This window comes from Perissodus microlepis, chromosome 5 (genome assembly GCF_051167445.1).
Source record: "Perissodus microlepis isolate ML-2025 ecotype Zambia chromosome 5, ASM5116744v1, whole genome shotgun sequence".
NCBI lineage: Eukaryota > Metazoa > Chordata > Actinopteri > Cichliformes > Cichlidae > Perissodus > Perissodus microlepis.
The window spans coordinates 21,410,861-21,436,745 of NC_140465.1; the positions used below are offsets into that span (position 1 = coordinate 21,410,861).

The following is a 25,885-nucleotide window of genomic DNA, read 5'->3' on the forward strand; positions in this document are numbered from 1 at the left end:
ATATTCAACTTAAAGGACAGAAACGAGAGTGGGAATAATTTCTGTGCCTGTTTTTAAGTAAAAACACAAATTTAAACAGAATAACATTTGATTATGTATGTCAGTAAAAATATATAAAGTAAAAGCATTTACTATAAAAAGAGGTTTTATTGCTCATAAATAAGTATTACAAGAAGACACTCATTGGACATTTTATTAGAAACACCTTGCTACTACAGGGTTCAATACTTTTGACATTTTTAATTGAACAAGGTGGTGGAAACATTCCTCAGAGGTTTTGGTCCGTATTGATATCATAGCATCACACGGGTGCTGCAGATTTGCTTTCGGCACATCCATGTGAATCTGTTGTTCCACAAAATCCCAGAGATGCTCTGTTGGATTACTGGATTGAGATCTGTTGACAGTAGAGGCCATTTGAGTACAGTGAACTCATTGTCATGTTCAACAAAGCAGTTTGAGATGATTTGAGCTTGTGACATGACGCTTTATCCTGCTTGAAGCAGCCATCAGAAGATGGGTATAGTGTGTCAGAAACAATACTCAGGTACGCTTTGGTGTTTAAATGATACTCAGATGATGCAAAGTGACCCAAAATGTGCCAAAAAATATCCCTCACACTTACCTTCACCACCAGCCTGAGCCACTGATACCAGGCAGGATGGATGCAACCTTTCATGTTATTACCACCTAATTCTGACCCTACCATCTGATCAGATCAGGCAACATTTTACCAATCTTTTATTTTCCAATTTTGGGGAACCTGTGTGATGATAACCTCAGTTTCCTGTTCTTAGCTGACAGGATTGGAACCACATGTGGTCTTCTGCTATTGTAGCCCATCTGCTTTAAGGTTCAAGAAGAGATGCTCTTCTGCACACCTTGGTTGTAATGTTTTTTGAGTGTTCCCAAGAGGCTGAAGCAGTCTGGCCATTCTCCTCTGACCTCAACAAGGCATTTTTTATATTTTCTCTTTTATGGAGAAAATACTTATGGTTAAGTGGGAAAATCCCAGCATATCTGCAGCTTCTGAAATTGTCAGACAAGCCTGTCTGGCATCAACAACGCCAGCATGTTCAAAGTCACCCAGATCTTTCTTCCCCATTCTTGAGTTGGTTGTTACGACCATGTCCACAAGCCTAAATGCACAGAGTTGCTGCCAGTTGACAGGTTGACTGGTGATTGGTGTTAATGAGCAGTTGAACAGGTGTCCCTAGTGAAGTGGATAGTAAGTGTGTGTGTGTGTGTATGTATGTATGTATGTATGTATGTATGTATGTATGTATGTATGTATGTATATATATATATATATATATATATATATATATATATAAATAGTAAAAGTACTTTCTGCAAAACAGGTTTTTATTACTATTAACTATGTATACAGTGTCACATTATATATTATATTGCAGTTAGCTGAGATGTTGAAGATGAATAAAAATACCCTTCAGTGTTTTTCTCTTCTGTAGCAGCTAACAGGTTGCAGAAAGAGGAAACATGGCAAAGAAACAGAAATCACAGATTTAATGCTTCACGCTGCTTTTATAAAGTGATCATTTGTTCTATTTCAATGCGCAATTGTGATTGTTAACTTCCGAATAACTTGAATAATAAGTATTCAAGTTCACATACTTCAGCTTCAGTTGAATCCTTTGGAACAAACCTACAAAGAAAACCAAAAGAATTCCCAGTGTGCCCTGCAGTCACTCAGCATTTATTTATATGCAGCTTTAAACAGGCATTATGTGATGGAGCATCAGCAGACTCATATTAATTCATCCTGTTCATAACTTTCAAAACAGTGTTTGCGCCTGTATTAGTCTTATTTATACTGGAGTGGCTTGTTTTGTAACCCACTGTGTAATGACAAATAGTGGCAGATCCCAAAGCTCTGAATAGTAAGGAGAGGCCTTCCAGCCATCTGTTCCAGTCGAGGTTTTTAGTGTCTTTCTACCAAGCACGCCTCAACCTGCCTTCTCAACAGCTATCAGCAGTTTCCACATATTACTCCTCACATGTGAATAGCTGCACGCAAATGTGCATTTGTGCTCTATTCAAGCCAGTGTTAACAGCCAAGCCAGCTGTAATCTGATGACTGTGTTGCAAACGGCGACCAATCAGGTTCCACTTTCTCTCCCCATTTGTTTGGCGTTAAATGAGTGTTTCATCACCAGAGGTAGACGTGTCTCTTGTGTTTGCCGCTATGTTTGATGAAAGTACAGATTTGATACACAGCTCCAGCAGAGTCTCAATAGTCCTGACGAGACCAACATTCACGCTTAGGTTGAGAGGCAGCGCAAATATGGAGAGCACACATACCAACCCTGTCATTACATTCACCCCGAGGCTGGGAAAACCCCACTGTCGCCACCCACACCAGCTCCTGCACTGTGAGTCCACGTTTTCCTCTGTGATAAATGCCACAGATACATCTCTCCTTGCCATTTCTTGCTCCTGTCTTCCCTTCTTTCCAGACAAACACATTGGGGAAATAAGGACAAAGTCTCCATGGTTGCATGTCAACATCTGCCAGCTGTTCCAGGCTGTATGAACAATACAGCTGCTCTCTGTTTTCTCTGGGTCAACATGCTGTGCTGGCTCAGACACCAACATCCCTGGTTTTACAGGCTTGAGGGGTGCAGACGACTCTGGAATGAGTTCTTGGCAGTGACAGTCGCCTTTATTGAAGACTCTGAACATCAGCGAATGGCCTTGGCATCTCCTTTGAAGGCCTGTGCTGCTCGTGGTCAGCAGGAGCAGAAGGAGGAAGAAGCCCATGGACCAGCAGAGATTTATGCCGCTAGGAATGGGGCTGAAGAGGCTGGGCAGACATCTGACAAGGGAGCTATTTGTGTGGAGACAGGCAGCAGCCCACACTTCCTCCAGCTTCCATTGCCCCCTGACATTGAGGGCGACAATGACCCACACTGACAGGCAGCAGAGGTAGCCGACAACATGAGACCGTATGTCTTTATCTAAGCCGCTGCTGTCTTCCTCTTCCTCCTCTTTCCCATCACAACACTGTCCATCAGAGCCTGCTGTCCGCCTCGCTGTCCTGAGAGGGACGACAACACAGGGCCACAGGAGTCTGATCACAGTCTCCACAGCGATCAGAGGTGCGGTCAGCAGCAGCACCGCTCCATAGGTTTGGCTGAGAAAGAGCAGGAAGCGCAGCGCAATAAAATCCCCTGATGGAGTCAAGTCAGTCAGCCAAGAGTCAAAGATGCAAAGGCAACTCAGAAAAGCTGCAGAAACACAAAACACAAAGAAAAAGTGTCAGAGTCAGTGAGTTAGATGACTGGATGAGACCAGGTAATTAGATATCAGAAAGAAGAGAAAGGGTTGGTTTAATAAAGTAACTTAAAATAAATATTCTGCCATTTTATTAAAGACAAAGCTGTGAAAAACACTTCATCCTAATATAGGTGTAAGGTAACTCAGCCCGCAAATCATTTTTTATCCTAACACACCCCTCCATACAAACACAGTTTGACCGATTGAAGTATGAATAACTCGGGTAACTGCGTAGGAGTTCATGTGTCTTGCCTCCTAAACCACTGCCCCAGCCAAAACCAAAAGGAGTGGTGAAATTTACATAAGGTCTGTTTTATTTATCTTTATTTTAGCAAACAATAGCATTTGCATCTCCTATCATGTAAATAAAAAGGCGTCTGGCAGCGAGTGGAACTAGTTCCAGGATCACTACATCTCACATAACAGCAACTTGCAGATATTTATTATTGTAGAATCTGTAATTTGTTTTCTTGTTCTATCAGAAAATTGTGAAAATGTTCATCCGAAGTTCCAAAAGTAAAGTAACAACAACAACCCAAACTCAAAGATTACAATAATTATTTAATCTGTAGCTCTCAGATAAAGATACAAGTTCATTTCCTTTTCCATTTTACCTACAGTGAACATGAAAAACACTTTTATATCTTTTTGAAATTCATACTTCTTTATTCTTCTCAAGCTTGTTTGGTAGATATTGCTGCTTTGATGTCTATTATGAAATATAAACATTTATTATAGATGAGGTTATTATAAATTAGATTAAACAAGCTCCCAATTAATTTACCAGGCATTTTGGTTCTTAAAGCTGATTAAACCGACTCAGGTCGGAGTTGTGAAACCACTGCTCGTATTTACCTGAGATCTCTTTGTACTAAAATGAATGAGTTGTAACATGTCTCTGTTAAGAAACACCAGCTGCATTTCTTAATAGATACAGAGTTTCTTTTTTCCATGTTCAATAAAAGCAAATTATAGACAATAAAAGTACAAAAGTCATCACCTGTCAGAGTTTAGACCTCTTGCAGAAGGATATTAGGCAGGTTTTCAGATTTGATTGGACCATGGATTTTGAAATATTTTTGAAATATGGGAAAACACAGTATTTATGAAGTGCTGTTAATCTATGAATTTAGACCCCGCTGAAACATTTAGGAGCATATATACTCATTGACTTTGTCAAGTGTTACATGACTTTAAGATTTAAAAAGTTCAACAGTAAACAAATGTATTGAAAGTAAGTTTAAAACAAACCTTTCCTCTTTTGTTTCATTTTTTGTGATGTAGAAAAACAGTAGCTTCTCGTGGCTCCTGCTGACTCCAGCTAGCATGTTTTGCCCTCCCTACGCTTCAAAATGCTCCTTCAGTCCTCACACTGTAACAGTTTAATCAGAAACCTCACAGAAATGTTTTCCTCCATCGACAGAGGCACACATCCCCAGTCCGCAGATTCAACAGCAAATGCTGCTGAAGCCTGAGCATTAATCACATCCTCAGCCAGCAGATCCCAGGCACAGCAGCTGCAGCTGTGATCAAAGCCTGTGGCTACATACTCCCACATCTCAGCCACTGGCAATAAATAAAACGTGTGACGTTTCACAGCATCTCCTTTCTGTTGTGTCTGCAGTGCATTTATTACAGAGCGTGTACTGGATCAAAAAATTCACTATTTCTGTAAGGCCATCGAGGCATCATTATTCTATTTGATTCATTATTTGCTGCACCTATAGCCACGCCCAGCAGTGATGTCACAGGCCTTGGGTAACGTGCTTAAGCCACTGGAGGTCAGTAAAACCAAGATTCTGCTGTGAGGTAAGGTTAATCTTAAAAAATAAAATAAAAAATTATTTGGAAACTTGAACATACAGGTTGTTGGAAACACCTTCTGATATTTTAAACTAATTCAAGTGACTCAGTTTGTATAAGAGGGCTGTGGGGGAACTGGAAACACTGGTTAGAATCCTGCAGTGTCCTAATCAAGCCCTCACCTGTGACCAGGAAGTCTGTGAAGACGAGGAGGCAGCAGCAGCAGAAACTGACAGCACTGTAGGAGTCGGCCAATGAGGGCAGGAAGAGTAGACTGCAGGCCAGTTTACATACACACAACACAGCCGCGCCTTCCAACACACCATCCATGGCTGAAAAAAACAGGGTTAACATATTAAAATGGCTTCTTGTCTCAGGGTGGAAGAATTCAGGGATGACAAATACAAACATTTCTGGAACATCTTGCAAAGTCATATCTATGTTTTACATGGTCATTCTGGTCACTCAACCTCCACCATGCTTCACAATCAATATTTAGTTGTTTACATTAACACTGAACCCTGGAACTGAAGGCTGTTTGCAAATGACCGAAAAGAAAATTCTAGGAATAGGTTCATGTCATGTCGGGTAAATATCAATACTATTTACATTTTTTCCAAAATTATGTCTTCCAAAGGCAAGATAAGAAATAAATAGTAATAAATGCAGTTCACATTCAGTAATGTTAACAGGTGCAAATGTACAGTAAACTTTGCTGTGACCTGACTGCCAGCATGTCCACTTCCTGGCAATGAAACTGGTTTAACCTGTGTAAACACTCCCGCCACCTCTACCACACGGCTACAGGTGGAAATCTACACTACAAGCACCAGATAGTATCAATCTACCACAAAGTTCATTCGTTCTTACCTGTGCACACAGGAGCCTACAGAGCCACATGTCAATATGAGCTTCAAATGCTTCATCCGCTTTCTTCGCCTCCCCTTTTGCTCCACCCTCAAAGGGGATAATGACCCTCCTCCTTCCTCCCCTTTGCCTCCCCCACCCCTCTCTGTGATCCCTGCACCTGGACAGTGGAGGCGAGAGAACTGCGAGGGTGTGGCGTTGTTTGTGCTGACGAGAAAACCTGTCAAACGAGTACGGAACCAGCAGGGTGTGATGCAAAGTGGGTGTATGTTTGCTTGTAAAGAAAACATTTCTGTGTCCTGAGCCTGTACATACTGCACTTTTGCTAGTTCAAAGGGTACTTTAAATGCATACATGATGCATGCAGTCTTATAAAGCTGGATTAAACTCCAGATCACTGAAAATAGAAATACAATTTGTTATTTATTAGCTTCTCAATGCTATATTTTAATCACTTGATCCTATTTAGGCATCAAAAGTGATTAGTTATTATACTGGTTTCCAGTAATGCTCTGTTTGTAGAGACAGATTGGTCCTCTGTATCCAATAGATAGACCCTGCATACCACATTATTTATCTATAAGATACTTGTGGTGAAAACTGCCTGATTACTTCTGCTCTTTTATATTGAGAAATCAAGTGTAAATAAAGTGCATCTTCATAGGATTTTATGCCCTACGCTTAGCTTTTAAAGCACATCAAGAGTAATAAATTAAAACACAGCACAGTTATCTTTAATTATATAGAAAGCAACTCACTGAAGCAGGCAGTGTATTGATAATTTCTCATCAGCTACTGCATCTTTATCTTTAAAACCAATGAGGTCATTTTATAAACAAGCCTAAATGTTCTTGACAGGAATCCCTAACACAGCAACGTCACTGTGATAGCCTTAGCAAAAACAGAACATTTACTTTTCAGAAGGTCATCTTGTGCTCAGATGTTCATCTTGTCTTTAAAAATGCTGCACAACCAAAAAGATTTGTGCAACTTTGTTCTGAGCAGATAAGCTTCAAATATTCAGGTTGAGAGTGGATTTTTTATCTCCAGTCAATCAGTCAAATGGCAGCAACTCTATGCATTTAAACCAACTGAAGAATGGGGATGAAAGATCTGGTTAACTTTGAACGTGCTGGGTTTGAATTTAACCCTTAATCAGACGAGGACTCATATATATATATATATATATATATATATATATATATATATATATATATATATATATATATATATATATATATATATATGTAAAGGAACAAAAGGAAAATAATCTTGTGATGTCCTTTAAGGGCAGTCTAGGCTTGAAATTTTGACGTTCATTTTAGTGGCTGCCTGAAAAGCCAATCATGTATTTTCTACCACTTATCCGGGTTTGTGTTTTGGGGGGCAGCAGTCTGAGCAGAGAAGCCCTAAGTTCCCTCACTATGGCTATCTCTATCAGCTCATCAGGTGGGAACCTAAGTCATTTACAAGTCAGCTGAAAGATGTAATATCTATAGCTAGTAGGAAATACCCGAAACACCTCACCTATGAGGCGTCCAGCAGTCACCTGACTAGGATGCCTCCTGGTTACCACCTGAACTGGCTGCTTTTGATCCAGAGGAGCAATGGCTTTATTCCCTCTGAAAGATTGAGCTTTTCCTTCTATCTCTATGTGAGAGCCCAGATATCCTGAAAAACACAGTGAAGGAACCATCTAAACTTACAAAAGCGTTCCTAAAAACTGAGCCTATTCATGAGAGGCCCCAACACTGATTTCTATGGCATAATAGTGTCATGATGTGTGTCAGAGGACCCCAAATGCAGACGTAAACTCAGGCAGACAGAACTAAAACTTCAACCATAGTAGGAAATGGTCCAAAGAAAAAATAAATCCAGGAAACAAATACAAAACATGTTAGAAACATCTCGGGGTGGAATAACAAATACACTGACAAACGATAAGTAGAAAACTGGCTACTTAAATGCACGTGGCTCCCCACGGGAAGTGAATATAGCTGGGGAACAACACAGGTGCAAACAATCAGGGAAACAAGAGGAAGTAAAAGTGAACACAAGACAGACAGGACAGATAACTATAAAGAAGCTAAAGCAGAAAGTGAAATGTGATAAATACACAGTGAAGTGTGTGTGTGTATATATACACACACACACACACACACATACATACGTATGTATGTATGTATGTATGTACACACACACACACACACATACATATGTGTGTGTGTGTGTGTGTGTGTGTGTGTGTGTGTGTGTGCTTATCATTTATTTGTTATAGAGTACTCCCAAAAACTTTGATCATACAGGAGAAAAGAATGCTAGCGCCACAATTAGCTAGCTGTTAGACTGGGGTGTTAAATATGATTTTAAATCGATGATGAAATACAAATGCATTTTCGACATCTTATGTAACCATAATGATGACATTTGCAAATTGAATTATTTCCCATAATAAATCAGCAACTCATTTCCAAACATTTTGCTTAATTTAAATCAAAACAGGGTTAAAGGAACCCTTTAGTTTGCATCTGACTAGGTGAGAGAATCCTTGGTGCCTCCCAGAAGGCCAGGAGGAGGTGGAAGGGGGAAAGCGGTGGCATGGGCACCTCTGCTTTGGCTGCAGCCACCATGAAAAACAGCTGGATGTGTTAGTTAAGATAAATTTGTATGTATGTTGGAATTTAACTTTGAGGCAACAAATAAAAAAGGAAAAATGTGGCCATTACCTATGTTATAGTGTTATTCCTTGGCAAATATAAATGAGCTGACCACATTTACTTTCAGCCCAAGTAAGAGCCACATATGTGTAGTCAGAGATCTGCCAATTAAATCAGAGCCCACTGCTCTCTATGTGCACCTGCTTTGTATTTAGTGGCATTTGAATGCATTTTGTTTTCTCTGTCTGACTCATTTCAAAGATGGAAGAGGTGAAGTCCCACTGAGATATGCATTTTACATAGATTTGAATGTTTGTGTGTGTGAGCGCTTGCGCTTATGCTAACAGCAAATATAGTTAAGAGGATGCTGAGAGTAAAGAGAGCTGCAGCATGTTAGTAAATGACACATTAAAGAAAATCATTCATTAAGGCTGCTTGTTGGCAGGTTAAAAACCCCAATAATCCAACAGTCCTGGACTAAATCATCTGATCTTATTAAGGCTCCGTTGTATGTTGCTGGATATTATTAGATTAACACCAAATATTCAGCCTACTTTTACAAGCAAAGACAAAAAGCTTGAAGCATCAAGTGCAGCTCAGCGCGTCAAACATACATGGACCCCTACAGTCAACAGAAAAGGTAAGAAGCACACTCAGCTGTGTAAACAGTCTTATCAGAAAGTAAAGAACTACCGCCGGTGTGATATTGGCACCTTAAAACAGTTTACAGCAATTAAATCACGAGGATGTGTGCTTTCAAACAATGTTTGTCAAATATAATCCATAAATGGGCCATGCTGTTTAAAAATGTTGGGATTGTCCCTTGAAATTCTTTTTTTAGAGAGATTTTTGTGTCAAAGCCAAGCTTAGAATTCAGCATTTTATAGCATAAAGTATATGTTACACCTGCAGCAAAACATCACACGGAAGCACAGGCTTCAATCTAAGCGCTTTAACTGTTATAAGCAGGTATCAAAGTTGGTTTGCTCCACCCTGCCACAGGACTAAAGCTAACACTGATGGCTGTGACATTGTGCAGTGTGACGGGCTGGAAAAAAAGTTAAAGCAACACAGACAAATTTCTGTACGCAGTAAAAGATAAATCACTAAAGAAAATATTCACATTCATGTACAAATACAGTTCAAAAATTTAATTTTACAAAAAAGAAAGAAAGCACTCCGTGGCTCTCACATCTGATCAAACAGACATTTCACACAAGGAACAAAATCCAAGAAAAAGTGCTAATTACTACTATATGTGGCGCAAATGTAGCCATGCAGTATGTCATCACCAAGGGAAAAACAAAACAAAACAAAATAAAAAACAGACCAGCAGTAATTCTTCATTAGACTCTTCCAAACCTCCATCTGTCCACATACTCCCTCCTAGTCACTCAGGACACCAAACCTGTCTCACAGGTACATCATAGACCATTCAAGGTTCTTATCTACATCCTATATTATTACTTCCTCAAGTATCCTAGCAACCAAATCGATTAAAAATGACCCACCTTACTAAAACATCACATTAACACATTAATTGTTTTGAAGCAAAATCCAAACTCACCACCTTTGAACTTGTCTCCTTCAAACTCATTTCTGCCCAGTGACAAAGAAACAGTACAGTGTTTTTGCACTTCACAGGATGGACCATAAACGTTATGAAAAAAAAAACCACAAATCCTATTCTTATTTAAACAAAACCTTTGTTTGTAAAAACCGACAGCCCCATTTTCAGTTAAAAGGGATGCACTTCTGCTGCTAAAAACATAAAAGTTTGAGATTACTTCAATACGTGCTAGTATTACCTCAAAGAAGAGTGAGAGGGCATGTAAAAACCTAAAAACATTAAATAATTAAATTACAATTTTTAGAAGATTCACTTCGTACTAATGAGCCCCTTTCTTCAATCACTAAAGAACCACACTGACATCTTGATGCACGCTCAATCATCCAGGTAAATAAATCTCCAAAAGTTGATTCCGTTTATCTGGATGTAGTGTTTTCAGTGGGAAAACTAAAAACACTACGTTCCAGATGAACAGAATCAACTTTTGGAGAACCACACTGACAGTTTTATACTGCCTCAATCGTCCCCTTAAATAATGGATTGTTAGATACAATAAACCACCACAGGCATTACCTCCAGTAATAAATGACCAGTGGTAGTTTAGAGACGTCCCATTCCCTAATGTAAAGGGACTATGCTAAATATCTCCTGTTTTCATCATTGAGGCAAAACCTTCACCATCAGCTGAAGCCCTCTCTGTGGCAGCAGTGCCATCTCCTGCTGAGCTAAGCACAGAGCATATTAGCAGCCTGTCATGCTGCTGCTGCTGAGAGGATTACACTTCATATGTGTGCATGACCATCATGATCTCCTACACACGGGCGCCAGCTTTTTACAGACCGTGTAACAGATTACACCTGCATAGGGGCAAATCCCACTGTTAGGCTGCGCACTTGTTACCCCACCACTCTCTCTCTCTCTCTCTCTCTCTCTCTCTGATGGAGGAAAAAAACCGAACAAAACCAAAAGCAAAAATAAAAAACCTCAGCTGGACTTGTGTTTTATTATTTGTGTGCACACCTGTACTCAGCGATGACACAAGAAAGAGACACCCTTTCATATGCAAATATATAATATAACATTAAATAAAATAAAATAAGATAAAATGTCTTACTGCCAAAACAACCAGTGCACAGATAAATGTGAACTTTTCCAATGTGTATCTAACGCGCAAATGCGCACAACATCTGCGAGGAAACCAGAAGCCAGAAAATGGGTTAAAAATCTGTTTGAGCGCAGTGTTTTTACATTGAACAATTCCTCGCCTGCAGCACCCAGAAGTGAACAGCAGGCGACCCGGAAGATTTGAAGTCCGACTGAGAGCGAGCAGAAAGAAGACTCTAATCCTTTTTAAAAAATTGTTTCCTTGCTCGCTGGTTCAGGTATGTTGGCCACTCGATGCAATTTCTCTGCCTCTTTTTGCTTTTTTTACCCTCCTTACCCCCTCTCTCTCTCGCTCACACACACACGCAGCTGCTCCGTGTCGCTTCGTCACCGTTTCTATTTAAGTCATGCAAAAGTTGGAATTACAAAAAAGCGCATTTGCAGCGCATTAATGGCGAATAATCACTTCGTTTTTCGGCCGCAGTGCCACTTAAACCTTCCACGGCGCGTCAGGATTATCATCGACGTTTGGATTTATGGCTCAGCAGCTGCAGAGCATTCAGCAAAGGCATGATGATTGTTGTAGGAAGTGTCAGGGCTTTTTTTTTTTCTCCTCCCCGAGCCGGGCTATTCAAACCTGCAAATCAAAGTAAACAATCATTCGTACGCTTAATGCAAACATGCCGCTAGCAGATGCGTCGCAGCAGCGTTTAATCACATCCGGAGAATTATCTGCTTATAATATTCGGATCTGCAGAATATGGCGTCCAGTGCTTATAAAAATAAGACTGGGCTGCCATTTTTGTTTTCCTTTTGTCTGAAATTTTTTAATAAACTGTCTGAGAATGTGGGAGAGGCGGCGGACAGGCCGGGGAGAGCGGAGGATCGTGTCTCTCCGGAGGGAACGGCTCGTGTTTAAAGCTGCTCGGGTTAAGATTTGCACAGCGGATCCCTTTTTTGTTTTTAACGGAGGGTTAAAAAAGCAGAGCGGGTACAGAAATGGGGAAAGTTAACGCCAACTTTTGTTTCAGGGAAAGTTGGATTTCAATTTTTAGAGGCAATCTCGAAGTCTGATCTATTTTTAAAGCTGAAATATTGAGGTTTAAAGAGGATGTTCTGGATTTAAAATGTGCTGCCAGCAGACCGAGACTGACTAACCAACTGTGTGATCGTTAGACTCTAAAAATGTGCAGATATATTAGTCTACTTATTCAATAACAGTTCATGCAAAATTAACAGCATGAAGCATGTTTACCGTGATTGTTTTTGAAGCCTTCATAAAGCTTTAAAAGTCGATGTTATTTAACCCAATTATTTATGCTACAAAAGACAGCTTCATGATTTCTATTTTCTGGGTGTATATTCACACCCCTTTCTCTTATTAATATTGCTAATCTATTAATAAATAGTCACAATAACCACAAAGTATCAAGGTATAAATATTAACGAACCCAAAATAGGGAACTTTAATCTGCCATGTCTGCAGCTGTAAACATGAACATGTTTAAGACTCGTACATTTCAGAAGGTGACAGGTCAGACCTTGTCAAGGTAAAAGCCTAAAGCTGCCACATTAGCCTAGAAGGGTGATGTGTCCAAGTGCATCATATGATTTAATTAATTCATCACCTGCAGGAGTTTATTTCTTCTGAATAAAACCAGTAACATTTTAAAAGTGTCACAGTAACCTCAGAGTTTTAAACAGAATTATTAAGTGACATTTCATGCTGTTGCATCGCGTGATTTATTTATTTATTTTTATTAAAAACTTGAACACCTGGATTACCTTTTCTTTTGTAGCAAGAGTAACCATAGACTGGAAATAATTACACCTTTAACTTGCCATACTCAAGGTCAGATGCAGTACTACAAAAAATGAAACTAATCTGGCCAAAATTGGCACAATCAGTCCTTAAATGAGCAAAGTAATGCAGTCCTGACTGTATAGGACGTAAAAATTAACCTGCTGATTGACTGCTGACGACTTGAGCATTTCGCTGCTGTTGCATGCGTTTTCAGTGTGTCAGGATGTCGCGTCTGAAAGCGACACAAAGCTGTCCGCTGCCAGACGGACTGCTAAACTGTGCCTGCTACCTTAAGACAGAAATGGTCCGGGAACTGAAACGTATCCCCGCTGGCATCATTAGAGAAATATTTTGTGGGGTGCACTGTACGCTCATACCCCTGAACATATCAGTTTTGTTTCTCTTGGCTCACTCATGTGGACTCTGTTCTGCCTCTGCTAAGCCAAACAGACTTAGGAATGGGGATGTGTGCCAAAGCATGCAATGCGAAATGTTTTAAAAAGAACTTCATACAGGGTTGAAAAGAGAAGTTATGGAAAGAAAGGCCTTCGGGTCAGGACTTGAGCAGTTAGTAACGTTCTCTGCCTGAAAAATAGGAGTGTTTCTGCCCACCTGGTCAAACCAGCTTCTCGATAAAGCACTGTTAGGTTTGTGCTCGCATTGTGCCATCGTAGTCAACCAGGGAAGAAAACAATTAAGGTTAACAGCTGAGTCATTTACAAATGAGTGTAGCATGTTGTGTCTGTGAAGCAATACATGTAGTCTGTGTTTATAATTGGATTACTGACCTTCTGGTTTAGGCACTGGCTGTCTTTTGGGTCTTGCTGTACTCTGTGCAAACTTTGCTCTGTTGCCCATCAGACTCTTAACCAGTCGGGGCCCCATGTGTCAAGGTGGAGACAGAAAAAGCGGGTGATTACGATCTGAGCCACTTTGCTTCTAACATTTCTGTTTTCTCTGATAACTGTTCCTCTAGCTGGCTGTCGTAATCTTGCATGAGCCTCTCTCTTGGGCAGCATGCCCATCATGCTGACTTGTGGTTGGAGATCTTAAGGAAAAGCCTGACATCACCCCCCCCCCCAAAAAAAAAAAAAAAAAAACTCACCGAATGCAACTTGGAAGCATCCTCCCTGCTATCAGTGATGAAGATGAAGTGTGAGAAAACAGCATTTTCTCACACACTTTTCGGGAAGCAGGGGGACTCATACAGGGTTTCTTTGAAAATGCTGTCACAAGACTGGAAAAGATTATCTCAAATTATCACATCTAACAGTCAGCTGCTGCACGGGTGGAGAGCTACTGACACATGTTTTAACCGCTGTGTGCTACATGAACAACAGATCCACACATAAATATTTATAGGACATCGTTTTACCAGGATTCTCACAACAGTGGGTTCAAACAAGATCAATCTGAGGAGCCGCAAACTGGTAATCAGTGAAGGGTGCTCAAAATACCTTCCTGCATTGTGATTTAAAACTTAAAAACAATCACTCACCTGTGGAACCAGGGATAAGGTATCACACGTAAATGTGGATATCCCTGTCTTGTAAGTCTGACTACAGATGTTTCCTCAGTCCTGAGCATTTAGAGCACCCTTCACCTTTTTTATAACCCCTATGTATTTATTTCAGGATGGCTGAACCCCGCTTTAACAACCCTTATTTTTGGCCTCCCCCTCCTGCCATGCCTGGTCAGGTGAGTGACTGTGGTATTCACCCTTGTTTCTAAACATCTTAACACTACACTCTACATGACTGTAACTTTTAGAATATTTTTTGTTTTTGTTTTAAAAATATATATTTTTAAACGATCTAGACAAATAGAGCATTCAATATTTCATTTCTTCATAATTTGCTTCCAAAGAGCCAGGTGTTGTTGTAGTGTTTTAAATAGGTCTTGAGCAGTAGTTGTCCAGACTCTTAAAGTTGTTCTTTGGACCATGGCTGCGTTTTCACTTTTCAGTCCAGTCCTTGTACCTGACCATTGTCAGAGGAACAGATTTATGAATCAGTCAAGCTTAAACAAAGCACCAAACTCAAGCGATCAACCAGTGTGGTGTCTAAATATAACGATCTATGAAAAATGCCAAAATTAAAACAGTTTGAAGGCATAAAACAGTATTTTTACACCAACAAGGTAATTCCAAAAGAGGTATTAACTGAAAACCTGGCATATCTTGGTTTTGTGTACAATGGAAGGGTGGCTGATGAGAAGTCATTCTTAAGGAGGGAACCAGGGAGAAAAAAACTGAGGTATGCATATATATATATATATATATATATATATATATATATATATATATATGGCAGAGATCATGATAAAGGTGGAGAGGTGAGTGTTTACAGTCATGCGTAAAATACAGTGGAGCATCTTTCGTACTTTGGTGCTACATTTTAGCCAGTACTGTTGCAGATCTTGTCAAAATTGATGAATTATGAACGCAGATGGCTGAACCACCATGCAATACCAATTGGAAAGCATTTCAAAGCCTGACAATGATCCCAAACACACTGCCAATGCATTAAAAGAATACCTGGATAGAAAAACTCAGTGCAACTCTATCAGTCATAGATTGGATTGGTCTCCCCAGAGCCCATACCGCAACAATATTGAAGCAGTGTGAAATCATCACAATAGAGACTAGAAAAAAAAGGCAGCCAACACACAAAGAAGAGCTTTGAATGTCCTTGAAGAAGTCTGGAGAACTATTCCTGAAGACTACTTAAAGAAAGAAAGCTTGCCTAACAGTTCAGGTTGTGAATGGCAACCTTGAAAATTAAACACTGCCTTGGAAAATATTTGCCTTTAAGCTTGTTACACTTAAAAAAAAAAAAAAGTATATGTTTTACCTTTATGCTAGCACGTTTTAGTAAATCACTTTGCCTGTATCTATTTTCCTAGCAAAACATACAGAAATGAGGGGCAGCTTAAGATGTTTGCACCTTACTGCACTTGGAAACATTTATTAGTTTTTCTGACATAATTAAATTTTAATATTTGTTTGTTAAATATAGAGCTACAACCAGAAACTATTTAGCTTAGCCTAGCATGAATTTTTCTTTTTTTAAAAAGCACATAACTAGTGTATGTACAGTGATTTAAATAAAAACATGAGCACAACTAAATCCTTAAATGGTGATATGTAATTCGATTAACCTGGGGAAAAAAACAATATTTAATATTTAAAAAGCTGTGATTTTGAAGGTGGTTAGCACTGAAATATTTTATAGCTTAGCATTGTGTGGCTAAGATATACACATAACTTCGGGTAAAACTACATTCTGATTTATTTTCATGTTTTTTTATTTATTGCAGTTAAACAGGTGTGGCATGTTGGGGGAAAGCTTTTTAATTTGGAGAGAGCTAGGCTAGTTTTTTATTTTTTAAAACATTTTTTCCATTCTTTAAGCTAAGTTGTGCTAACTGCCGATTAGTTTTGGCAACACAGTTAGCATAAATCTTCCCATCTGAATACTGTCAATAAAATGAATATAGAGAAAGTGTAAGTGTATGTTTAAATAACAGTCATACAAACCTTGACACCAAGGATTGTTGAAGATCACTCAGAGGAAGTCACGTTTTATTTTTAATTTTTTTTTCTGCATTATTCAGTAGCTACTACCTATTTGTATGGAAGCCCGTTTCCGCCACTAAATAAAAACAAAAAAGCTAGTATCCATAACTCGAAATTTCGAGTTACTTTTCTCGAAATTTCGACTTATTAACTCGAAATTTCGAGAAATATAACTCAAAATTTCGAGTTACTTTTCTCAAAATTTCGAGTTAGCTCTGCCAATCAAAAATATACGTGAATGAGGTCGCTTTCTTGTTACCCGGAAGCATATGGCGCAGAGGAACGCGCACTCAAAAACGGATCCCAACAAATTGGCGCTTTCGCGAGTACGTTTGCTGATAGTAACACCATGTGATTCAGCTAATAACACAGGGATTTCATCATTTGTGAAGTCAGGCTGAAAACACTCAGCAATCTGTGTATTCACGTAATACCGGTAGCTTAGCTGTAGCATTTGTAGCTGAGTGCTTCAGCTTCTGGGTAACGAGGAAATGACGTCATTCACGTAGATTACTGATTGGCAGCGCTAACTCAAATTTCGAGTTACTTTTCTCAAAATTTTGAGTTAATAACTCGAAATTTTGAGTTGTGTATCCTTTTTTTTTTTTTTTTAGTGGCGGAAACGGGCTTCCATATATTTGGGCTTCTTTCTGGTTTTAAAAATCATTAAAAAAAAGCGCCTCCAAAGGGAAATGGCTGGAAACGCATGTAATATCAGGTGTTAGCCACAAGAGGGAACCATTTCCTTATGAACTGACTGACTGAACTGATGGCTGTTTTCTTGTCACAAATGTTGTTTTCTGGCTGTCAGCTGGATAACCTAGTATTGATCAATAAAATCAAGGAGCAGCTGATGGCGGAGAAGATCAGACCGCATCATCTGCCCCCTGCTTCAGCCCCTTCCCAGCAGCCCCTATTGGCTACCTCCAGCCAGCCCGAAGGCGGCCAGCATGGGATATCCAAAGCCCAGCAGATGCCTGTTCTTCACAACCACAGCCCATCTCAGCCTGATATCGCCCTGCACGCCCGCCCTGCCTCCAGCTCAGTCACAGGTACTCCAGCGCTAAGTACACACCAGTTTCCTTAGTCTCCTCCAAAGAGTCATTTGCCTCATTAAAGGCTAATATAATTAGTAATGAAAAGTCTATTCACATGTCCACATATCAGGAAGTTACAGTTATGTAAGGGCGCACATATATGTGTGTGTATTCTTCAAATTTGGTGAAATTTCTTTAATAATTTTACTGTAATGTCATTTCATTGCATTTAGTCTGTAATTACACAGGCTGTGTGTGTGGTTGTCTTTCAGGCCGTATTCTTGGAGATGTAAACTTGAATCTAGATGACAAGGCAGCTATAAAAGCCAGAGGATTATGGGAAGACTGGCATCTGCGTCAACTCATAGATCATCCTTCCAGAACAAACCACGTCTCAGGTAACCATGCAGATTTCTGCAGATTTTATTGATTATTTAGAATTACAAACATATTTATGGGTGTGGCTGTAGCTCAGGAGGTAGAGCAGATCAACCTAATCGAAAGGTTGGTGGCTGGCTGGCCCAGTCTCCATGCCAAAGTATCCTTGGTGAGATACAGATCTCCAAGATGCTCTCGGTGTATTCATCTTGGTGTATCAATGTGTATAAATGTTAGCTAGAAAGCATTTAGGTGCAGAAAAGGTGATTGAATGAATGGGTGTCAATGAGGCATATTTTATAAAGTGCTTAAGTTGAGTAGCAAAGTGTTGGATAACAGCCATTTACCTTTTACCATATTTACAGAGCTAACTTTAAACACTAAGATTTCACAGCTTTATAATGAATACATTGTATTTTAAGATGAGAGAATTTAAATGGATGGATGGATGTAGACAATGTGAGCAAAGCCACATGGTAACCTAAACTAAGGAACTGCAGTTTAAACTCTACCTGTGCTCTTAAGCACCTGCAGACTGGGATATTTCATCATTGTAAAATGGATCAACTAAACTCAGATGCAGCATCAAGTTATTTCCATTTGACTGTACATGCAAATTTATAGATTTTCTGTGGCATGCTACAATGTGCAGCATTATTGTGTCCAGGTGCCTAAACTGTGTCACGGCTTAATGAAGTCATGCCAGTCCTATTGCCAGGCAAATAATACTTGTGTGTGCAGTCCTAAGAAAAAGTGGAAACACTAGTACACTTTTACTGCTTCCATGTGAAGTTAAAGGGTAAGTAGAAACCAGGTGCTGCTAATCAAATATATGTGAATAATTGACGATCAGCAAGTGAGAGCAGCTCTATAAAAGTAGAAGTTTTGTTGGTTTGCTGGTCTGAAGCATTCAGGTATGTGTGTGAACACAAGGCCACATTCCTGCCAGGAGTGGATGTCCCAGCAAATTCACCCCGAGGTCAGACCGTGCAATGCACCTTAGGTTTGAAAAGTTGCATCTGAACAAATCAGTCCTGAAACAAAGTGGGGATGTTTGACCATAAGGCACAGCATTTAAACACACTCCCCTCAAAGCAACTGTCAAGCATGGTAGTGGAGGGGAGATGATTTGGGCTTGTTTTTCAGCAAGAGGCACCTTGAGGTCCTAAAGTCAACTATGAGCTCCTCTGTATACCAAAATATTCCAGAGTCATGCAACGGGACAAGATAGATCACGAGCAGAGCAGCAACATCTACAACAGAAAGGCTGAAAAAGAAAAAATCACAGTGTTACAAAGTCCACACCTCAAAATTTTGTGGCAGTACCTTAATCTCACCTCAGCGAACCAAAGACACACTGTAAAGAAGAGTGGTGTCAAAGAGAAAACGTTTAATTCAAGTTATTGGTGTTAAAGGTTGTTCTACAAGCTAATGAATCACTAGACAGATGCTATCTTCATTGTTAAATTAAAATGAAACATTTGGAGACCCCAGGAAATATGAAATATCTGTGAATATCTATTTGATCCTCTCTGGATTTATGCCAGCTGAAAGGTAAACGCTTTGCAATCATGTCTTTGTCTTCCATCTCTTAGGTGTGGCGCTGGCATCCAGAACAGGCAACCTAAACACCTCGGAGATCATCACCCCCACCACGCCCACCTCAAGCAGCCACAGCCGGCTGGGTGGAGCTCCCTCCCCTCACCTCATCTCAGGGTTGGCCGGCCACGGCATGGAGCCTGGGAAAAACAGCGGTGGACTCGTGGGACTCCTCGGTCCTCCTCCAAAGCAGGAACGAGGACGCAAGAAGATAAAGGCAGAGAACGGGTCATCTCTTTTGGTGGTGCCCTACCCATTTCTAGCCTCAGGCAACGACCAGTCGTGCATCACCATTGCTGCCAAAGAGGGAAAAACCTACAGGTAGCAAAAGACCTGCATTTACAGCAGCTCATTTCAGCTCAATAATAATACAAGAAAGAGCTTCCTCATAGCTTTAACAGCTTCCTCACGGCGTTAACATGCAAAGTGGTTTGACGACACTTCTGCTGTTTTTTGAAACAATGGGGGTTGGAAGAATATTCACAAGTGCATCTCTGTTTCTGTTTTTGACGCAGGTGTAAAGTTTGTCCGCTGACCTTCTTCTCTAAGTCAGACATGCAGATTCACTCCAAAACACACACAGAGGCGAAGGCTCACAAGTGCCCTCACTGCACCAAGTCCTTTGCGAACGCGTCCTACCTAGCCCAGCACCTGCGCATACACCTGGGCGTCAAACCTTATCGCTGTACCTACTGTGAGAAATGTTTTCGCCAGCTCTCCCACCTTCAGCAGCACACCAGGTCTGAAATGTTTACAGTGTATTTGTGATAGTTTGTTTTGCTATTATGTTGTCATCTTCTAAAAGCACAGGAAACATAAATGCACGAGTCCTATTTTAACGTGACAGCTGGATCTTCCCCTACAGCTCAGTGTTTCCTAATGAGGATCACTTAATACTACAACATGAGAGAAAATATATGCTTGAACTTGACATATTTAGTTTGTATTTAACGTGAACTGGCTCTATAAATAATGGTAACTTGTAAGAACAGGAGCTGACGTTTGAGCCTGTTGTGCAGCCCGGTTTTCAAAAAGGTTGGAATTCTCTGTGAAATGTACAAATAAACATTCATTTTATTAGCTTTGACTGTTCAACTACTTCTCTGAACAAAAATTACTTTAGACCTTGAAGCAGATGAGCTTATAGTAGAAGAAGACCACACCAGATGCCACTCCTGTCAGCTAAGAGCAGGAAACTGAACTTCACCAAAACTGGACTACAGTGTATTGGAATAAACATTGTCTGGCCCCAGATTCATAAATTCTGATATGACATCGGGACTGTAGGGTAAGAATTTGGCATAAACAATGGTGTAATGGTGTGGGGGATATTTCCTTGGCATGGTTTGGACCCCTTAGTCCCATCTGTACTTAGATGCCTACTTTCAGCAGGATAGCACACCATTACACAAAGTTCAAATCACCTCAAACTGGTTTCACGAGCATGGCAGTGAATTCACTGTACTCGAATGGCCTTCCACAGTCTCCTAATATCAATCAAATAGAGCAACTTTGGGGTGGCAAGATTGGCATCGTTGATGTGTAGCGGACAAATGTGCAGCAACTGTGTGATGCTCTCATATAAATATGGTTCAAAATCTCTGAGGAATGTTTCCAGTACCTCGATTAATCTATGCCGTAAAGATTAAAGGCTGTTAAAGGCAAAAGGGCAGCCAACCAGGTACAAGCAAAGAAAAGAAAATGCATCTTTTTTTAAACTCATTTAAACCCTGTATTTAATTTAAATAGTCCCATGACAACATAATAAAGTCAGACACTAAGAAATAGTATAGTTTTCTTTTCAATGTTCATTCTGAAGTTTGATGCAAGCAACAAAAGAATGAAAAGTCATGTAATACTATCAAAACTAATTAGGGTTACCAGCAAGAAGTCATGAACATGATTATATAGAGAGCGTCCACAAGAGGCAGAACCATCAGAAGTCCACATGGTTTTAACATGATGTGAGAGTAATGGGTAAGCTAAGTGTGTTGAACTTAGAGATTTTCATGTCATGAAGGCAGCTTCATTTTTCACCTTGACAGATAATTACATGAACTTATACTGAACACATACTTTGGACAGGAGAAGATTATGGTCACAGTGTCTCTTTGCAATCAGCTGTAAATAAATAAATAAATGCAGAAACAACCAAAATATATAAACGTCGGGTGTAAATAAAAGTAATTTTCTAGGTAATAATATTCCAGCAAAAACATTTGCAGGCTAAAGTAATTGCATTGAACTCACTTAAAATTGCCTTAAATTCATTAATTGAGACCGGTTCCTTAAGTTTTAGTTGATTCTGCAGCTGATTCAAGGAGAAAGAAGCTGAAAATTTGATTGCTCTTTTTCCAAATTCAGTACAAACCTTTGGGGCAAACTAAAGGAATAACCAATAACTTCTCACATTATTAATCTTTGGTTCTTTAACACCGCGCGTCTCTTGTCCTGTCTTCCTTGCCTCATCCCCAAATGGCCGCAGCAGACGGCCGCCCCTCCCTGAGTCTGGTTCTGCTGGAGGTTTTCTTCCTGTTAAAAGGGAGTTTTTCCTTCCCACTGTCGCCAAAGCGCTTGCTCATAGGAGGTCATATGATTGTTGGGGATTTCTCTATTTTTTATCATTATAGGGTCTTTACCTTACTGTGTAAAGCACCTTGAAGCAACTGTTGTTGTGATTTGACGCTATATAAATGAAATTGAATTAAATTAAACTTTTTGGTGAATGTAAGTCAGTGAGTAAGATGTGAACAAATCAAGAATAGCCTTATAAATGAGAGTTACCAGTTCATGACATGACAAAGGAGACCACCCAGCCTGACCAAACAACACAGTGTTAAATAAGGCTTCTGAGGACACATGCATATACGTCACATCGCCATCATCAAGTACAAACCTAAAAGTGGAAAGAAGTCTCTTTCTTGCTTCAAAGGAGAGACTTTATTCTAAAGGTTGACCATTCTTTCAAGCATCTGTGTTGCTTTTTGCTGGCATTTTTTTTTTTTCCACTTTCCATGACCGAATTAACCTCACTGACAACACTTATTATTCATTGCTGTGCAAACGTCCTTGTAACTTGAGCAACCATTTGAATTCATTCAAAACTAAGTAGATCGCAAACATCTACAAGCTGCCGGCTTCCCATCTCACCTGTTGGTTCATTTTTCTCGTTTCAGAATCCACACAGGGGATCGGCCTTATAAATGTGCCCATCCTGGATGTGAAAAAGCTTTTACGCAGCTGTCTAATCTGCAGGTAGGTAAACATGAACTCTGACATACTTTTTTATTTTTCCCCCTTAAACTTGCCTGACGACCATTTGGCTTTGTGTGCGTGCGTTTTCTCTCTAAAGTCTCACCAGAGGCAGCACAACAAAGACAAGCCCTTCAAATGTTCCAACTGTTACCGTGCCTACTCAGACTCTGCCTCACTTCAAATCCACTTGTCTGCACATGCCATAAAAAACGCCAAGGCCTACTGCTGCAGCATGTGCGGCAGGTCGTACACCTCTGTGAGTTCAAAACCCGAGTCATATTTTTAAGTCTCAATTAAGGGGCAACGGTCACATCTAAATAGCTTTCCTCTGCTTCTTCTTAGGAGACCTACCTTATGAAACACATGTCTAAACACGCAGTGGTGGAACACGTGGTGTCTCATCACTCCCCTCATCACAGGACAGACTCTCCCGCCATCCCTATACGGATCTCCCTCATCTGAGCCCTTCACGCGTCTCCTGCCCTCCTGTTTTCTGTGACATCGTCACTTTGGTCCTCGGATGAACCACACAGCCCGCTACTGGGATCCAAAAAAATGTGCCAGATTGCCAGTATTTTGTGACGAGGTGCTCTTTTATTGAGTATATCCTCCAGACAGTATTATCGGGGGCATCCAAAGATGATTTCTCAGCACTTTCTGGCCTGAAAATCACAGGCCTAAAATTTCATTTTTCTATGTGACTTCACAGGAAAAAAAAAATGCTCCAGGCAGCTACATGGAAAACCTTTTTAACCTTTTTTTGGTGTGTTTCACAGATTTATTTGTCTTTTTTATACAGTCCTTTACTTTCTTTACTCTTTACAAAATAAATATATTTGCATCAGAAATAGTCTTCCATTAGCTGAGTGGCCAAGTTAACATAAAAGTGAATGCTTATATACTGTGTAGCTATTCATGTATATCGTGCCACTTCTCATGTCAGCTTCGTCGGCAACGTTTCATCAACCACATGACCGTAATACACACATCTTATTATTCTTATTATTTTCAGCCTGCTGCCAAGTTCAATCTGAGCCGCTGTGACTCGTTATCAAATTTAGTTTTTAATTCTTTTCTTTTTTTTTAATTTTAGTTTTTGTATTGTTAAACAAATATGCTCAAAGCAATCCTGGAGAACTCAGTTTAATCTGGTCAAGGTTTAAAAGTTCTGAATGATGAGCACTGTTATAAAGTGTCTCATAAAAATATACTAAATAAACCTTCAAGCCACTGAAAAATGAAATAGAAGCTGTCATACAAGGTTCTGCATTCAGTAGTGTTACAAATGCAAGGAACAATGTTTCATTACTCCACCCATAAAAGGCAAAATACCAAAAACAGCCCTCACGCGATAACCTTTAATCACTCCAGCTTTCAAGGTTATCTTCTATTTCACCTCTGAGTCACTTTCTGTGCTTCTGTTAACTTTAGATTGCTCCCAGGAACTGGGAGTAAACGGTGGACTGAATTTCACTCATTTACTCACAAGTTAAATGTTTTGGGAAACAAGTGCACATGCAGGGGATGAAGGGCAAACACTGCTGGGAAACTCCCGTGTCTGCAATGCCCCATGGGCTAACGTCACAGTTCAGGTTGTTTACACTGAAGATTCTAGATGTCTCTCAGAAAGTGACTGTAAAGCTCTGTGTTATGAATTGAAGGCTTATGGTTAAAAATAAATGAGTATGCTCCTGGTCATGCTCTCAACCTGATGCGCCACCTTGGGGCATGAATACCGTGGAATGATGCTCAACATAGAAGTCCACTAAGTCACACATGTATGTGTGACTCTGATGGGCAGTGAAAATGCAAGATGGAAGCAGTACAGTGCTTCACAGGGGCCAAATTTAAAATCAGAGAGGTTTTTGCTTCTTATGGGCGGAGTTAAAAAATGTTATATGTTGTAACCCAAACATGTGTTACTCTCAGTTTAAGTTAAAACTGAAAAAATGGCAATGTATAATCACTTATCTTGCCAATTTTATATTTGTTTGTGTGTGTGTGAGTGTGTGTGTTGTGTGTAATTTGTTTTGTCCGTTTTGTATTTAATCTGGTCTTAAAATAAACCAATGTGGTGGCAAGACTTCCACCACCATTATTTGACAATAAGCTTTTTCCTTTTTGGTTGTGTAATCAAAGCATCAGCCTTATTTGAATATGTATTTTTTAATTGATTTATGAATGAATATTTTGTCATTTTATATGCATTTAAGCCTTAACTTAGTTACAATTCTACATTTCATTTTGTTGTTGGCTTTACATTTGCCTTTTATGTTATAGCATGACGTATACTGTAAATAAACTATACCTACTGTCAACCCATTTTATATTAAATAGTTGTAAAAGTCTTTTTTCCCCTCCCCTCTTCACTTTTGTGGTTGCACATAAACAAAATAAGCAAGAAAAAAAGACTTCAGGTGACAGAGGTGGGGAGGAATGAGTCTCAGGAACTCAAACTCACTCACTTACAGGAGTCCTTTAGGCATATAGGTCACCTGCTCAGAGCTAGGTGAACCATAGTGGAACTGAGCAAACATTGCACATTTAGTCCAATACAACAAAGTTGTGACTGACTGTAAACTAATGAAAGAAAATACGGTACAAGTCACCTTATCAGTGTTCATAGCAAAAGTCACGTCACACTGGTCCATTAGACCAACTTCTCTGGTAAACGTGTTTGTAGGGTGTGGACTTCACACCACTTATTTTGTTCTTCACACTGTAGAGAGATGTCGACTATGTTTTTGTAACTTCCTTTAAATTAAAAAATGGTTTAGGGCGATATATATCGGATGACAATATAAAAACATCTATCGTTTCCTATTACGTTATCGTTTGTTTCGTGGTGTCGTAAAATAAACTGTTTACAGCAATATTTTTTTCATTGTTTTTTGTTCCTCGTAAACCTTTCACAATAAGGCTCAAGATCCTGTTGAG

At 39.7% G+C, this 25,885-nt stretch overlaps 2 protein-coding genes across 10 annotated transcripts; one reads left to right on the top strand and one right to left on the bottom strand.

Annotated features, from left to right (window-relative positions):
- Window positions 1-1,365: 1,365 nt before the first annotated feature.
- On the bottom strand, window positions 1,366-13,960 carry LOC146387261 (uncharacterized). Of its 4 annotated transcripts, none has more exons than XM_084928743.1 (3): window positions 13,891-13,960; window positions 5,283-5,432; window positions 1,366-3,248 (listed from the first exon to the last, which is right to left on the bottom strand). In XM_084928743.1, the coding sequence occupies exons 1-3, from the start codon at window positions 13,958-13,960 to the stop codon at window positions 2,155-2,157; spliced, it is 1,314 nt and encodes a 437-aa protein (XP_084784869.1). In that variant the 3' UTR covers window positions 1,366-2,154. The 4 variants fall into 4 exon arrangements, with proteins under 4 accessions (XP_084784869.1, XP_084784867.1, XP_084784866.1 ...); XM_084928741.1 differs by lacking the exon at window positions 13,891-13,960 and adding an exon at window positions 5,971-7,111; XM_084928740.1 differs by lacking the exon at window positions 13,891-13,960 and having other exon boundaries at window positions 5,283-7,111.
- Window positions 11,414-25,296, top strand: znf362a (zinc finger protein 362a). 6 transcript variants are annotated; one of them, XM_084928734.1, is made up of 10 exons: window positions 11,881-11,947; window positions 14,079-14,257; window positions 14,737-14,800; window positions 17,491-17,731; window positions 17,989-18,114; window positions 19,690-20,014; window positions 20,209-20,433; window positions 22,870-22,948; window positions 23,046-23,204; window positions 23,291-25,296. In XM_084928734.1, exons 2-10 carry the CDS (start codon window positions 14,211-14,213, stop codon window positions 23,408-23,410), a joined length of 1,386 nt encoding a protein of 461 aa, XP_084784860.1. In that variant the 5' UTR covers window positions 11,881-11,947; window positions 14,079-14,210; the 3' UTR covers window positions 23,411-25,296. The 6 variants fall into 6 exon arrangements, with proteins under 6 accessions (XP_084784862.1, XP_084784864.1, XP_084784861.1 ...); XM_084928736.1 differs by lacking the exons at window positions 11,881-11,947; window positions 14,079-14,257 and adding an exon at window positions 11,414-11,576; XM_084928738.1 differs by lacking the exons at window positions 11,881-11,947; window positions 14,079-14,257 and adding an exon at window positions 11,414-11,576 and having other exon boundaries at window positions 17,524-17,731.
- The last annotated feature ends 589 nt before the right edge of the window (window positions 25,297-25,885 follow it).

Coding starts and splice junctions, on each gene's coding strand:
- LOC146387261 (XM_084928740.1), bottom strand. CDS start 5,535: ATGACTTTGCAAGATGTTCCAGAAATGTTTGTATTTGTCATCCCTGAA. Junction 3,249..5,282: donor CACAGACTTCCTGGTCACAG/GTGAGGGCTTGA, acceptor GTGTTTCTGCAG/CTTTTCTGAGTTGCCTTTGC.
- znf362a (XM_084928733.1), top strand. CDS start 14,211: ATGCAACTTGGAAGCATCCTCCCTGCTATCAGTGATGAAGATGAAGT. Junction 20,434..22,869: donor CACCTTCAGCAGCACACCAG/GTCTGAAATGTT, acceptor TTCTCGTTTCAG/AATCCACACAGGGGATCGGC. Junction 23,205..23,290: donor GCGGCAGGTCGTACACCTCT/GTGAGTTCAAAA, acceptor GCTTCTTCTTAG/GAGACCTACCTTATGAAACA.